The sequence below is a fragment of the Marmota marmota genome, unplaced genomic scaffold, assembly GCF_001458135.2.
Source record: "Marmota marmota marmota unplaced genomic scaffold, marMar, whole genome shotgun sequence".
Taxonomy (NCBI): domain Eukaryota; kingdom Metazoa; phylum Chordata; class Mammalia; order Rodentia; family Sciuridae; genus Marmota; species Marmota marmota.
The window spans coordinates 22363982-22379481 of NW_026000153.1; the positions used below are offsets into that span (position 1 = coordinate 22363982).

At 46.9% G+C, this 15500-nt stretch overlaps 1 protein-coding gene across 7 annotated transcripts in view; it reads right to left on the minus strand.

Annotated features, from left to right (window-relative positions):
- The window catches only part of Tns3 (tensin 3), a 266521-nt gene that overhangs the window by 139921 nt on the left and 111100 nt on the right, over positions 1 to 15500 (minus strand). For all 7 annotated transcript variants that reach the window (XM_048786578.1, XM_015490306.2, XM_048786577.1 and 4 more), the window contains 2 exons: positions 4700 to 4752; positions 2300 to 2471 (listed from right to left, as the gene is read on the minus strand). In XM_048786578.1, the coding sequence (XP_048642535.1) occupies positions 2300 to 2471; positions 4700 to 4752 (225 nt within the window). The remainder of the gene's footprint in view (positions 1 to 2299; positions 2472 to 4699; positions 4753 to 15500) is intronic.

Here is a 15500-nt window from a genome sequence, read left to right on the forward strand (position 1 = left end):
CAAAAGCTGAAAACACAAGTGCACTTTACACAGTGCCTTTGAAGTATCAAAGATTGTCAAAAATTGAAAAGTACAGATGTGTATGTTGTCATGAACAAAACACAAAATAAGCAAGATAAGCACAGAATACCTGAATCCTTCTAAATCCCTACCTAAATCCTATGCTTTACTTAAACTAGCACTAGCACTAAAACAGGCAATTTACCATTTTATTTTTTAAAAAATTCTAATAGCCACAAAATACTTCAATATATAGAACATATACCAATATCTACATATAGACAGATATATAGCACAGCTTTCCTGGTCTTGCTCTGGACTGCAGCCTTGCTCAGGAGACAGGAGGCACTGTGGGGAGGGCGACTGCATTATGGGGCTGACCCAGGCATGAGAAGCACTGAGCTCTGGACCGGCCATGAGACTCCACCAAAAGTGCACTGAAAAATCAGAGCTATTTGTGGAATCTTGCTAAATACTCAAGTAAAGCAAAATGGTAAAAAGAATATTCCAGCAGAGAGGGGGCCTCAATAATAACTAAACACTCCTTTCACTTTGAAGATGAGGTCTGAGGGAAGCAGAGAGGAGGGGCCTGTCCAGGTCAACCCTCCCATATGGTAGGGGTCACTTTTGCAGTGATTTAGTTTGCATGGCTCATTCTTAACCCCCTCTTCAGGCACCTCCTGGTTCTACTCAGTGTTGGTTCCATCTCAGCCCTGTGAGAATCATCAGGGACACAGCTTCCCCTCCTTGGAAGGCCCATGACATTACAGCATGATGAGACACATCACCACGGACATCCTTCATAAATGATTTGTTGAGTTCAGGAACTATTTTGTTTTAAAATCTAATCATCAGATGAATATGGATAAAGAGATGAACCCTGCCCTCTGGACCTTAACTTAGGGTCTGCACAATACCTAATACCTGTGATACACACATGTGAATCTTCAAGTTCTTCAAAAAGGTATTAATCTCATTGCAAGTAAGAGACACCCCCCGCCCCCGGCCAGTCTCCTTGGGGAGCTCTGCCCTGAAAAAGCCTCACACAGTGACAGGAGAAGAACGGATCCCAAATCCAGCCAACTGCCATCCAGGTCCTGGGCTTTTATATCTTCTCTTTGGGGAGGGGAGGTCTTTCTATGCTGGGGAGGAAGGAGAAACTACGGAAGAAAGGGCTTGGGCTAGCATGATCAGTCTGGGTTGCAGCTTACCAAGGAGGAAGCCAAGGTTCTACAGAGACCACGTCTGTGATAATAGAAGCAGCCTGGAGAGGGGAAGTCCTGACATGAGGTGCAGCCACCTTGGGGACTTGGATGCCCCTTCCTTGCCCTTTCCCTGTCCACTTCCCTGTCTGAGCAGGTCATAGCTAGGACAGAATTCAGGGAAGAAAGGCTGGGGGTGGGGGTAATTAGAGAATCAAGTTGCTAGAAGGGATCCAGCCCATTCCTAGAGAGGAGATAGTTCTAGAAGCTGTGGGAAGGTGAGCCACGCTGCTCTGAGTGGACAGAGGCAACGTCCTCTCTGTGGCATAAGTTCACCTCTTTAGCCCAAGCCTAGTCACAGGAGAAAACTGATAAGGGTGATCATAACCCGTTGCTGGCTACAGTAAGATTAGCTTTACAGTAAGTAGATAAGGCGGCAAGTTAAGAGAAGGTGCTCGCGGGCTGTAATTTAATCCCAATAGCGATTCCAACAGCAGAAGGAAGAGAGAGTCCACGTGGGCTAGCAACTCTGGGAACAGATAACAAGGGGCCATCAGAAGGAAGAAGATGGCTGAGAAGCTGTTCTTCCCAAATCTGGGCTCCCTCCACCAATATCAGGCATGGGTTTTGAAATCGAGTCATCTGCTAGCCCCAGGAAAGATCTTTTATGAACACCTGCCCTAACGCCTTCCTAGTACACTAGAGGAGAGCCACAAACAGCATTGCTTTTTGATATCAGGGATTGCTCATGGAACCAGCCGGAGAGGGCTGGCTGAGGGATGTCCTGTGGCACTGGGGAGCCGAATCACTAATGAGACAGCCCCCTCAGTGTGGGACAGAGGTGGCGGCTGTCTGTTCAAGAGCCCATGACTGCTGCCTGTGTGGGAGATAACACTTCCCCAAAGCAAGCCACAGATGGGCAAAGTGCAGGACCACGCTGCTGCACTGGCTGTGTGAGTCGGGCCCTGAGCCTGGTCCTCTGTCAAAAATGGGGGCACCTGTGAGCACCCGCTCCTCACATAGTGCCCACTGTAGGACCGGTGCCCACTCCTCTCTCCAACAACACACCATGGACACAGAAAACCCTGCCTGCTTACCAGGTAGTTGTCCCCATGCTTGGACTTGAGCATACGCGTGACCTCCTGCAGGTTGAGCAGATAAGACTCTTCGGAGCAGCCAGCAGGGAAGGACACGGCAATGATGCGCTCTGTGATGTAGGTAAGGTCCAGCTCATGACCATCCTCCATGGTGGGGCTTAGGGCTGCAAGCCTGTTGGGAGAGAAGAAGGAACAGTAAGCAAATGGGAAAAGGGAAAGAGGACCAACTCTCACCCTCTCGCGTTTCTGCAGGAGAACCGGAATAGCAGGCTATCCTGAGAATCTGACTATGCTACATCTCTGACACATTTCTCCACTCACAGGAGCATACGGGTTCTAAAATCCCCTGCAGGGCATGACTGAGTTGATAATTCCCTGCAGGGCACGACTGGGTTGACACAAGGTATTAGCAGGAAATAAGCAGAGAAGTTCAGAGCAACAGCACAGGGGCTTGTGGAGAAAGCATACTGGGCAATAGGGTGTGGGGACAGGCACCCATGGAGCTTGGACAGACTGGATCCTTGGAGAGAGAGAGCCTCAAACCTCCTGTGAGACATCAGGGCCAGCACAAGGCAGCTAGAGGAAGAGCATTTCAGTCAGCAAGGATGGTACGGGCAGCAGCCGGGGCTGTCAACAGCAGTAAGCAGCCCCTGTCTGCCTGAAGACATATGGCCAGAGAAGAGGCTAGTGAGGTGGATGGGCTAGATCATGGAGGTTGTGATGAGCCAGGGAGAGGAGGGACCAAGCCGGACCATCATGAGAGAAGATCCAAGGAGGAGTTTTAGTAGTCACATAATCAAAGTGTTTTCCTCTATTACATAGAAGTTCCTTGGCTTCTATTAGACTGGGTATCTGTTCTATTTAGATTCTGCTAGGACCCAGGGGGTTACCTGTGTGCAGAGTACAGGTAGCTGAGACAGCTGTCCAGGTATGATGAAAACAAGTGGAGGAGAAAGGTGCACAGAAATAGCAAAGTAATATCCAGCAAGCTGGACTTGAGGACATGGGCAGGGTTGGCTGTGTAAGGACCCAGGAGCCCAAGATGACTCTAGAGACAAGGGCTTCCTGATGCACAGCTTCACCATAATCCCACAGGTCCACAGGGAGGCCCTGAGTCCCTCATTCATGAAGGGCCCCTAATGACTTAAGGACTGAGGGTGGTGCCCAGGAGAGGTGGCACTGGGTCAAACCCAAGAAGTGACACTAGGATATGAAACCAGAGTAGGGTCACAGTGTGTCATGGGAAATGTGTTCTGGTCACGGAGAGGTTCCCACCAGTATCGCATTGTTACTGCTGCTGTTATTTCTTTCCCACTCCTGCTACATGTCTCTGTTTCTCCCCTCCCCTCTTCTTTCTGAAAAATTCAAAAACAAAAAACTTGTTTCGCAAGCCTTCACAGATCACCCAACTTTATAATTATCAACACAGGGCCTGGCAAGGGCCAGCCACTGACTGACAATATCACAGGGGCGTCTTCCACCACTTATTGTCCTGTAGCAGTCTCAGATATTAATTTCCCTTAAAAATCCTGTAGTAATAATTGCTAAGAGAGAAGAACACTCTTTCATTAAAATGCAATGCCATTATCACACCTAAAAAAAAGACAGCATAACATCAAATATCCAAAATCATAAATTTGTTCTTTATAGCTGATGTGTGCAAATTGGTGCCCAAACACTTCTCAAGAGCTTTTTAGTTTTCTCTACCTTATTCATCTGATATAGATGCTAAATGTCTGGATTATTTTTAAAAATCAAATCTGATTTTCTTGAACTCTGATTTTTGAAACAAACAAACAAAAAAAAATGATGTGCCTCCTGGGGCCATCAGGATTTACAGAGAGGGATTTTTCCTAAGGCTTTGTGAATCACTGGCCAGTGGTAGCATTGGGGCACCTACTTGAAAGGAGCTGTCCTTCAGTGCATTCTAATCAACTCTGGAACCCACGGTAGGAGTTAAGCTATGTGCAGTCAGGTCACAGCAATCACATTCTCTATTGGAAAACAATCATAGTCCAAGAGCAAGCCTGAGACCCCAAGCTACTAGGGAGGCTAAAGCAGGAGGATGGCGAGTTCGAGGCTAGCCTGGGCCAGCCTGTCTCAAAATAAAAAAATAAAAGGACTGAAAATGTGGCTGAATGGTAGAGCACTTCTGAGTAAATCCTTAATATTGGAAAGGAAAAGAAAGACGATCTTGATATTTCCACAATCCAAGCTCCTCAGACCAGAGATCACATTCAGAAAACAGGCATAAAACCTGATGTGTATCACCTTGATTATTATTTTTTTAAAAACTGAAAAAGAAATTAAGACTACTACAGATAACATCAAGTCCAAGTCTCCCCTCTGAAGATGAATCCACCCCCAGAGACACAGGAGGGTTACCCAGGGGACACTCACCGCAAAGGCTTATCACAGCACAGAGAAGACGACGGAGTGGAGCTCCCCGGAGCCTGCAAATAACAAGACATGAATCATTTTGATGTTTCCTTCCCTACCAGCCCACATGGCACTTACACCACTGAGAAGGGACAATGACAGCTGTCCTACAGTTTAATCATCAATGGTAAGTCAAACATTGACACTATTGCCTTAGCACCTGCAGGAAAAGGTCACTATCCTATTAGGGTTTTTCAGGCCACACAGTGACGTGTTTCCATGAACTGGCAGCAGGACAGGGCTTGCACAGGGGGACAGAGACTACCCTCCAGCCAGGGCAGGTCAGGCAGAAACCAGTTTTGCTATCCTGGGCAGGAGGTGACCAATCAACTGCAGCCATTTCTTCTATTGGCAATGTTGTTTACTTCAAAGAATCAATTAATGAAGGACTTTTGGGAGCTCTCGATTACATTTACTCTTTTTTAATGTGCCCATCCTACAGAGAGAAAAGCTGCAGGTTATGGTCACTGTACAGTTTCCAGCATGCATGAGCCAGGGGTGTATTATACACTGAGGTCAGGAGTGATTACTAGCAACTTAATGAGTAAAAATGATTTCCAGCATTTTAGAAGTCAGGAGTCTGGGGCTCCGAGAAGTAGAGGTCACATCAAAGATTATACCAGTAGATGAAGAAGAGCAGACACTGCACATCGCTCTGGAATACTCTTCCTGTCACAAGCCAGGTGACAATTCAGTAAGGGAGCACACGGCCTGTCTCACAGACACAGGCTTTTAATCACCTCTCTGTATCCCACTGACACTGGTCAAGAGACACCTCAGATACCCCTAACTTACACCCGGTACTCCTCAGTCAGTGTAGTGAGCAGACAGAAAGTGAATCCTCCTGGAATCATCCAACCCAAAGTTAAACCAGCTCCAAAACCAGAGATGATCACCTCAGCCTCCCAGACAGAAGCAAGAATAGCACACATTCTGCTGTACACCAAGGTACAGGGGAGCCTTCCTATATCCTCATCACCGGAGCTCCTTCCCCCTGGGTGAGCCCAGGCCACAACTCTGCTTGGTCCCTCCCTTTTGAAGTAAGGACAATATTAGGACCAGCCTCACAGGACTGTTCGGAGGTCACTGAGATCATTCCCATCAAGGCTTGGAACTCTGCTTGCCACCAGATGACCCCACGGGTCAAACCTGGCCCAGCAGGTTCTTGAGCCTACATGCCCTGCCACCCTGACGTCAGAGTCCACCCTCCCCTGTGCCCAAAAAGCCATGGGAAGCTCAAGGCAGGTTCTGCTGATCCTACTGAATCCCTGACCTAAAGCCTCTCAGGGCTCAGCCTAAACAAAGTCAAACAAGATTTTTTTTTTCCTATTAAAACAGCAAAAACAGAAATTTTAAAAAAGGTTTTTATAAGCACTGGTGAAATACAAACTGACTAGTTTTGTATATAATTAGTGTATATAAAAGGCATTTAGAATATAAAAGGCATTTGGAAGCATGTGACCCATCAATGCAAGAAACAGATCATAAGGAAAGGACTGGTACTGACAAGGGTGCCCACTGCACCAGCATTCATATGGCTGCAAAAGGCAGAGAGTCAGCTAAGAGTTGAGCATTATGTCTAGATTAAATGAGTAAAAGAGGCCCAAGAGGAAACTGCAGCTCTGTAGAAGATGATGGATGTGCTGACTTGTCTGAGAAACATGACAGCAAACAGGGCTGCCAAAGCTGAGGATGGCCCATCAGCAAAGAAAGAAGAGCACAGATGGGGTCACTATTGATAAATCCATCATGCAAATGGAAAATGTCTAGGTTGAAAATGCACGGAATCCACCTAGCCCTGCATACATCCTGGTTTAGCGACACAGCAAAATCAGATTTGATTCTTAAAAATAATCCAGACATTTAGCATCTATATCAGATCATGTCAGTCATATCCCCTCATGACCTCATGTCTGACTGGAAGCCCGTGTGGCTGCCAATGTCCAGCATTCTCGAGAGATGGTCAGACAACCTATCGCTAGCCCAGGAGAAGATCCAAATTAAAAATGCAAATTAAAAAGTGCTGGGCCTGGTGGCGCACACCTGTAATCCCAACAGCTCAGGAGGCTAAGGCAGGAGGATCACAAATTCAAAGCCAGCCTCAGTAAAAACAAGGCACTAAGCAACTCAGTGAGACCCTGTCTCTAAATAAAATACAAAATAGGGCTAGGGATGTGGCTCAGTAGTCAAATGCCCCTGAGTTCGATCCCAGGTATCCCCCCCCTAAAAAATGTGAAGTAAGGTTACTATAAATGTATTTCACTTCAACAACAACAAAAAAAGCATAAAGTCCAACCATTACCAGTCCAGCCATCACTAAGTCCAACCATCGTAAGTCGGGACTGTGGGCATATGATTCACACACATATACACTCACACTTACAGGCACATGTGGACACATGGCCAGAATGCAGGCTAATTCTGAAATGTATCATGACATCATTTCCTTCTTATTTTTCTTCTACGTGCATTCTTCCTTTTCTACTAGGAGCACAGATTATGAGTCAAATGGAGAGAGAAAGCCACCATGCCTACAGCCAGCCTTGAGGCAGTCCCAGCTACCAGCAAGGCATCCAGTCCTCTTGCTCACCATCAAGGGGCTGTTCATGCCCTCTGTCCCAAATTAGATGACTCCTGGGCAAGGAAGTTAAAAAAAGGTACTGTCGAAATGTCTTGAAACTGGAGCGTTCTCACCAAACTAGAACACTCACATTCAAACTCTGTGCTGGCTGAGAGGATACAGTGGCTTGAAGAGGGCCCTTGCCTGAAGCTGTAGTCCAGCCACACCACCTGGATGTGCCACCCCAGAGCAGCTTGCCTCACTGCCCCAACCCCTTCCTCTCAGCTCCATCCACAAGACGGTTTCCCAAGGTGATATCACCTCTCTTGGACTCAGCACTAATCCTGGTCAATCACCCAAATCACTGGCACAGTCAGGGATTTTGTCATTTTGCAACCAAGGGACTACAATCATTGCCCTGTTGGAGAATGGGTGACCTCCAGACTCTACAGTTACTACACAACAAAACGAATGAGTTAATGAAGGAATGACAGAAAGAATGAATAAATACCTGGGACCCAGGCTCTGGAGCTGCACTGTATCTGGGCTGGAGCCACCACCCTAACCATCAGTTTCCTCATCTGTAAAATGGGCAGATGTGAGAGCTCAGGTAATACACATATAACTGATGATGAGAGCTCAGCAATTAGTAAGAAGACACTGAATTTTAGCTAAAACACACTGGGTTTTAGCACAGGGCCCTACTGAGTGTAGTGAAATGCATTCAGTTCCCAAGAAGGCAAGATAATGATATGCTAGGAGTCTGTCTAATTTAATGTATAGTAAGGCTAAATTTAAAACTCCTAAGATGCAATCATAATATAACTAATCCCCACACACACAAAAATTCTTAACCAAAGGGTTCTGCTTATATCAAAATAAAGTTCCATAGTTTCTAAAGGCCTCAAGCAGAAAATGGCCTGGGTTTGAACTACGAAGGTCCTAGATCACAGATGAGCTTGTCGCAATGTGACCATAGGCTCTACGCCTGCTCAGACGCACACCCAAAATACAGTCATTAATCTAGCAAGGCCATATCAAAACCCAATGCTATGTTTCAAATACGGTTTGTCCCCACCAACTTTCACATTAAAATTCAGTCCTCATTGTGAGGTATAAAGAGGTGGGACCAAGCAGGACCTTCAGGAGATGATTAAAGCTCAGCCTTCATGAATGGATTACTTCACTCATGGATTAATGAATCAAGTGGTTATCTGGAAAGTGGATCTGCTCTTACAGGCAATTTGGCAGTTTCCTGGATGTGACGCCTCCTCTCACCATGTGACACCCTGAACTGTCTCAGGACTCTGCAGAGAGTTCCTGATAGCAAGAGGACCCTTACAAGAGGCAGCCCCTTGACCTTGGACCTCCAGAAGCTTCAGCTGAACAAACCTATTACCCTCTATAAATTACCTAGTCTGTGGTATTCAGTTCTAGAACAGAAAACAAACGAAGACACCCACGGACTCTATCTCTTCAAGTATTTTTTAGTTTCAGAGCTTAAATAATTTTGAATAATACTGTTGTGTAACATCAACAGACATTACAATAACTCATTGGCCAAATTGCTTAATATACAGAGAAGATTTGTGACTGTTAAATACTGGCACCAGCATGACAGCGTATGGAGGTTGCCATCCTCCCTTACACAGAGCCCTGGAGGTGGATCAAAGGGCGAAGGGTCTGAGGATGCGCAAAGAAGTGGGTGTCCCTGAGGGAACCCAAGGCTAGTTTCTCAGTTGCAGAATGAGAGGAGCCATCAGACAGGGGCAAAGACTGTTCTGTTCCAATATCCTCTGAGAGCCAGGCACAGTGGTGCACACCTGAAATCCCAGTGACCCTGGAGGCTGAGGCAGGAGGACAACAAGTTCAAAGCCAGCTTCAGCAACTTAGCAAGGCACTTAGCAACTCAGTGAGACCCTCTCTCTAAATAAAATACAAATAAAAGGGGGCTGGGATGTGACTCAGTGGTTAAGTACCCCTGAGTTCAATCTCTGGTACCAAAAAAAAAAAAAATCCAATATCCACTGAGAATGACTATGCTCAAAACCTGAAAGCATGCACATTGCAACCACTGCCACATAATTTAAAAAAAAAATCAAAAATTATATAATAGCAAAGGTTGAGGCCAACAGGAGGAAACTTAACTGTGTGCCACCACTGGAGACCCTATATCTTGAGTCAGCACAAAGTCAGGAAGAGCATCAAATTACACAAGGGTCACCTAAGCAAAGCATTTCACAATAAAAGCTCCACACAAGGTGCATATACCCACCTCCTGCCCAGGACAACACCCAGAGGAACACCTTTCCCAACTTCTACAGGGGGGACAGGGGGAGGAGCAGGAACTCAGCCTACCCCCATACAGCCTACTTCTGAAGCGAGCCCCTGTGCTCCTGAGGACCATCCCTCCAAGGTCACAGAGAACTGGATACTCACACACACCCCAGCCCCAGACTGCTATGTACCAGCCACATGTCTCCCACCTAGAAGGAACAAACCCAGGCCTGGCCACTGGCAAGACCAGTGTGTATTCAGCAACTACCAGATCCCAGCCCAAGCCCTGTGACACCCTCACCCCAGAGGGTCTACTACCTGCCCTACCTTGTCTGCCCCATGTCAGATAAGCATCAGTGAGGGAAAGAGGCCATTCCTAGAGGGATCTAGTCTAGCGCTGTGCCAAAGAGTAGAAAGAAATGGTGCTAATCTGATCTGTCCCTTTTAAGCCAGCATCTGAGATCTGATTTGCCGGAATCCCTCTGAATCACCCACAGGTTATGGTGGGAACTAAGTGCAGGTTGCTCCTACAGCAGACCTCCCATAACACCTTGGGCTAGAACCCCCCTCAGATGCTCAGGAGGCTCTGACTTCAACTAAGATGAGAAGAGACAAACCCCCCACTCAATGGGAAGGGTGGCCAGCAGTTTATCAAACACCCTGCTAGTCAGTGACACAGGGTGACACAAGGCTATGCTGTCACGGTGCATTACCTACACTTGAACCCCATTTTGGTTTGGATATGAGGTGTTTCCCAAAAGCTCCTGTTAATGTAGGAGTGTTTAGAGATGAAATAATCATATTATGAGAACTGTAACCCAAAGTGAACTAATCCACTTGATGGATTAATAATTTGAATGGACTCAATGGGTACTGACTATAAATAGGTTGGTGTGGCCATAGGAATTCACTGGGGCATGCCTTTGACATTTATATTTTGTCCCTGGTGCTTTGCCTTCTCTCTCTGATACCCATCTGCCCTAAGCTGAGCTGCTTCCCTCCACCACACACTTCCGCCATGATGTTCTGCCTTACCTCATTCCCAGATCAATGCAGTTAGCAACCATGAACCAAAACCATGAGCCCAAATAAACATTTTCCCCTCTAAGTTGCTCATGTCAGGCACTTTGGTTATAGCAACAAAAAGCTAACTAACACACCCACTGTTCATCCACCACAGTACACTTAATGCCTTTAGGATGAAAGGGACACTAACCTACAGAAAATTTATTAAAGAAACATCTTGGCTCCTAAGAAACTTCTACAAGATGTTTAGAAAAATGTCTACTAGTGGACACCAGTCCTGCAAGTTTGTGTGGCCAACCCACTTTCTATTGATGTTTAGCAAAGAGTGTTGCCCACTCCCATCCTTGGAAGGCTTCCTGAGATGCTGTTCTTTATGAACCTACCAGCACTGACAGCAACGACAGCCAGGCCCTTCCTCAGCAGAGGTCCCATGAGGCAGAGGCACAGGTGTCCCCCGTATGAGGGTAAAAAACTCAGGCAGCAAGCCTCCCGCCAGCGGCAGCCAGCCCACACCTCCCTCACCTGTGTCCTGGCTGGCTTGTGCTTATCAGGCCTTCAATTTCCACAGGTGCTAGAAGAAAAGAAGGGAGGAGGAATGGGGAGAGCCAGAATCCCTGGCTAAGGTTGAACTTGAGAACAGCACCTGGCCAAGACCGCCCAATTCCAGGCTTCACTGCCCTTCACAGGAGCCTCCCCAGCAGGGCCTAGGCACCCATCCCAGTCACATGACCAAGCAGCCCAGTGGGTGCAGGAAGTCACCAACCTCCCTGCTCATCACTCTTTCCTCCTGATAAAATGACAGCTATGGATCAAGCATGTGGGGGCCATTCTAACCCTGGAACCCACAAGTCTGTTAGGTGCAAAGAGGAGGGTCACCATTAGAGAATCAGGTGATCGACTCAAAGGGACTCTCTGCAATTATTAATTTAAATATAAATTTTGAAGTTATTAATTTCTTTCACTAAGGATATTATTGTTTGTTACTTGAAACAAATGGAGCAATAGCAATTTGCATCTAGAAACCTAGGAGGCTATCTCTATCTAATGGGAGGATAATGAGCCCCATCAGCATGAGATTCTGTCTTAACACACATCATGATAGTAAGAGGGACAGAATCCTGTGCACACTTTGCACGTTACAACCCAGGGTGGGGGACACAGGCTTTGCATGAAAGCAAAGACACCCTTCATTGGGAGAAACCAGACTGACCTCATGGTCAAGGACAAGGGCACCACATCAGACGGTCAGGCCCAATTTCAGGCTCCATCTCTGCATCCCTGCCACATTGGGACATTATCATCATTTTCCTTCCAGGGCTGAGCTCATGTCCCTACCCTTGGGTTAGGAGTCCACGCAGGGCTTGGTGTAAAGCCTGCTGTTCACAGTGATCCCCCATCCTGCGGTGTGATGTCCTGTGGAGGACCACCCCACTGTGTCGTCCTTCAGTGCATCATCCTGAAGTCCCCATCCCACAGCACACCATTGCTAAGACCTGCAGGTGGGCTTTCAGTGAGCCTGAGTGCAATATCTCTATGAGAACCATGCTTCCCATCACAAACCGTGTCTTCCGTCTCAGGAGGGCAGACCCCATGAGAAGGAATGCCTGGCGTTCAGATGTCTCTGCACCTTTGGGTGCAGACCTTTGGCTACTTGGAGAACCAAGAACATCCATGGCAGGGAGGAAGGAGATGGTAAGGGCCCAGGGGTCTGGTGGGGGAGCACTGCTAGGAGTGAGAAAGGCATCATAAATTCTCAGAAGACTATTGCCAAAGAATGTTTTCAGAACAGAGCTTCTCTCCTGGCCAGAGACCATCAACACCATGCTGGCCACCAGCTGGTCATGAGCAAGCACACACTCTCAGAAATATCCAGCAGCGTCCACTGCACACACAGACATGGAGGGATGTAAAGGACAGGTCACCACTCACTCCGCAACAAAACCACCCATAAAGTCACAAGATCCCACAGAAACTTCCCAATCCTCCATGGTGGATGGGGCTCCAGCTCATTCCATGTACCTTCCTAGAGGCAAGATCTGGAAGCCTCCTGCACATCCCTACTCCTGAGAGGCAGATTAGTTCTGAGACAAGCTTGCCATCCAGGACAGTCTGCCCAACTCTGGCAGGTACAGGGTTTTGTTTTCACCCACATCATTTTTGACTATTTTGACAAAGTTTCTAAAAGCTCACAGGACAGAAGCAGAATCCAGCATGAGGCTCATCGGAATATGATTATACATCCTAACATCTGTCAGCTGTGGAATCTTGGACCAGGGCACTTAGGAGCCTCAATGAGTCCCCATTGTGGAATGGGGCAATGATGTCCCCATTGTGAGGACATTCATGGAATGAAGACAAAATGTCCAGAACCACCTGATGCTAATGAAGGCACTGTCACTTTCCTCTAGCTCTTTGCTGTATGTTACTGTGATGCACCCACATTGAAATGTGCAGTGTCTCCCTTTCCCAGGAAGGTCGCTGCTCAGTGTTAAGCAGATGCAAGCGAAGAATGGAGAGCTGAGCATTTCCACCATGTGGCCTAGAAACCACAAGCTTAAAGAGGTGAGTTCTAGGACACGGAGGCTGGAGGAATCCAACAACCATACCATTGGGATGCACAAAGTACTCCCTCATCCCACAGCACAAGGTGCCCAATGTAACACAGTATGGGCCATGTCCCCAGAACCCTGGCTCATTCAAACATCCTACATTGCCTTGAATCTAGACCTAGACCTGTTCCTATAACAGGATACCCAGTATCATTAGCAAACACTTTCACTTTTTAAGGGACAAGGTATAGTAAAACATCACAGGAGACCATCACCCCCAAATTTTACTGTAAAGCACAAAAAATAATATAGGCTAACAATTACCAACATTTCATAGTAAAGGTACCTCTCTGGAGGTCCCCTCTTATCCATGGTTTCTTTTCTGTTATTTCCATTACCTGTACACAACCATGGTCTGAAAATATGGATATTCCAGATACAAACAATTAATTATTTTAAACTGCATTGAGTACTATGCTAAAATCTCATGCTGTCACGGCTAGGTCATGAATCATCCTTTGTCCAGCATATCCACATAGTATATGCTACACGCTCACTAGCCATTTCAATTACGAGATCACCTACAAGTTATCATGGAGTTCATATACAAGTAATCTGTACATAGTACCCCAGTGCTATGTTAACAAAGCCTGTGTCAATCCCCTCACCTCATCTCACTGTGTAGACACTGCATCATCTTATGTCATCAAAGAAGGGTGAGCACAGTATGGAAAGTGATTTTGAAGGACAGGCCACATCACATAATTTTTATTACAGTATGTTATTATAACTGTTCTATTTTACTATCATTATTAATTCTTACTGTGTCTACTTTAGACTTTATTACAGGTATACCCATAGAATAAAACATATATGTGGAATTTGGTACTACCTGAAATTTCAAGCACCCACTAGAGGTCTAGGGACATATCTCCTGAGGATGTAGGGGAAATTGATATATGACCTTGAGGTCAGGATGCTGTTATCACACGTAAGGCTACCAGTGCCCAGATCAATAAGAGTTGTCAGTCTTATCTCACTGGATGTTCAGGGTTTCCAATAACCATCTCTGAGCACCGTATTCCTTGTTTCCTATAGGCTTCTGTGAAAAGTAATACTTGAAAAAACTCTTAACACAAGAATGACACAGTAGCAAGTCCTGATGGCTGCAAATACCAAGCAGAGCCTAGAGAAGTCTGATACAGGTACTGAGAGCAGGCCCGGACCCACAACAGGTGAATGCTGGGCTGAGCTCCCACCTGCACTGCTCACATGCCCACCCTCTGACACCTCACTAAACCCTGGAAGACTGTCCAACCCTGGAGGTTGTCAGTGCACGACCACCCAGGGATGGCCCAGAACACATAGCCATGATTAGTCTTCCAGCTCCCGATGACTCAGACCATCACAGTTTCCCCCCAGAGACCAAACATGACATAGATCCAGAGTCCTAGGGACCAGGACCACCTGGCAGAACAAGTGATAAAAATCCTATTACATGAAGCTTCAGGGCCAGGGTTTTTATCTGTGCCCCACCACAAATGAGCTGTGTGAGTTTGGGAAGGTTCCTCACCTTCCCTGACTCAGAGGCACCCTGCTATGAGGGGGGAAAGGTCAGGCCTCAGGGGAGGCCATGGGCTGCTTGCTCCTGCAGATGGGACAGCAGGTGCACATAGACTCAGGGACCTGGATGGGTGCAACACTGCAGGTGGAAGGCAGACTGGGGGGCAGCACGCAAAACCTGTGTGGTGCAGATACCACAGCACAGCGTTCCAAATGGTGCATCCTTCACAGGCGCCCCATTGCCATAGGATGAAGGGTGGCCTGGCCCAGGAGACCCTTAGTGATCTGACCTCCTATCACAGTGTGCCTCAGTTATTCCCTGTCCTGCCTCGCCACTCTGATCCCTTATGTGAAATCTCTTGCACCCACAGCACAAAGCACAGGTTGCTCTGGGTCCACATATCCAAGTTCCACTGGTAACTGCAATGACTCCTTGAGGATATGCAATAAATAAAACTGACAGCTTGTGTAGGAAGACATGGCCCAGCGAAGATGATAAGGTTCAGTATCCATTTGAGCAGAGCAGAAGCACAAGGGTAGAGTGTAGCCATGCAGAGCTACAAACTGGAGGGTTTCTCCATGGACTGAGCTCAGCTCTGCATCCTGTGCCTATATGGACCCTGGCTATCATAACCTATTCTTGCTTATGCTTATTCTTGTCATCCCCAAGATGATTAGTGGTCCTCTTAGCATCCCACTTCTCTAGGAGCAACATGAAGCAGAAGTCTCAATCCCTCATCCAGGAGGCTGCCCACAGGTATCACTCACCCAGAGCCAATGAGGCTTC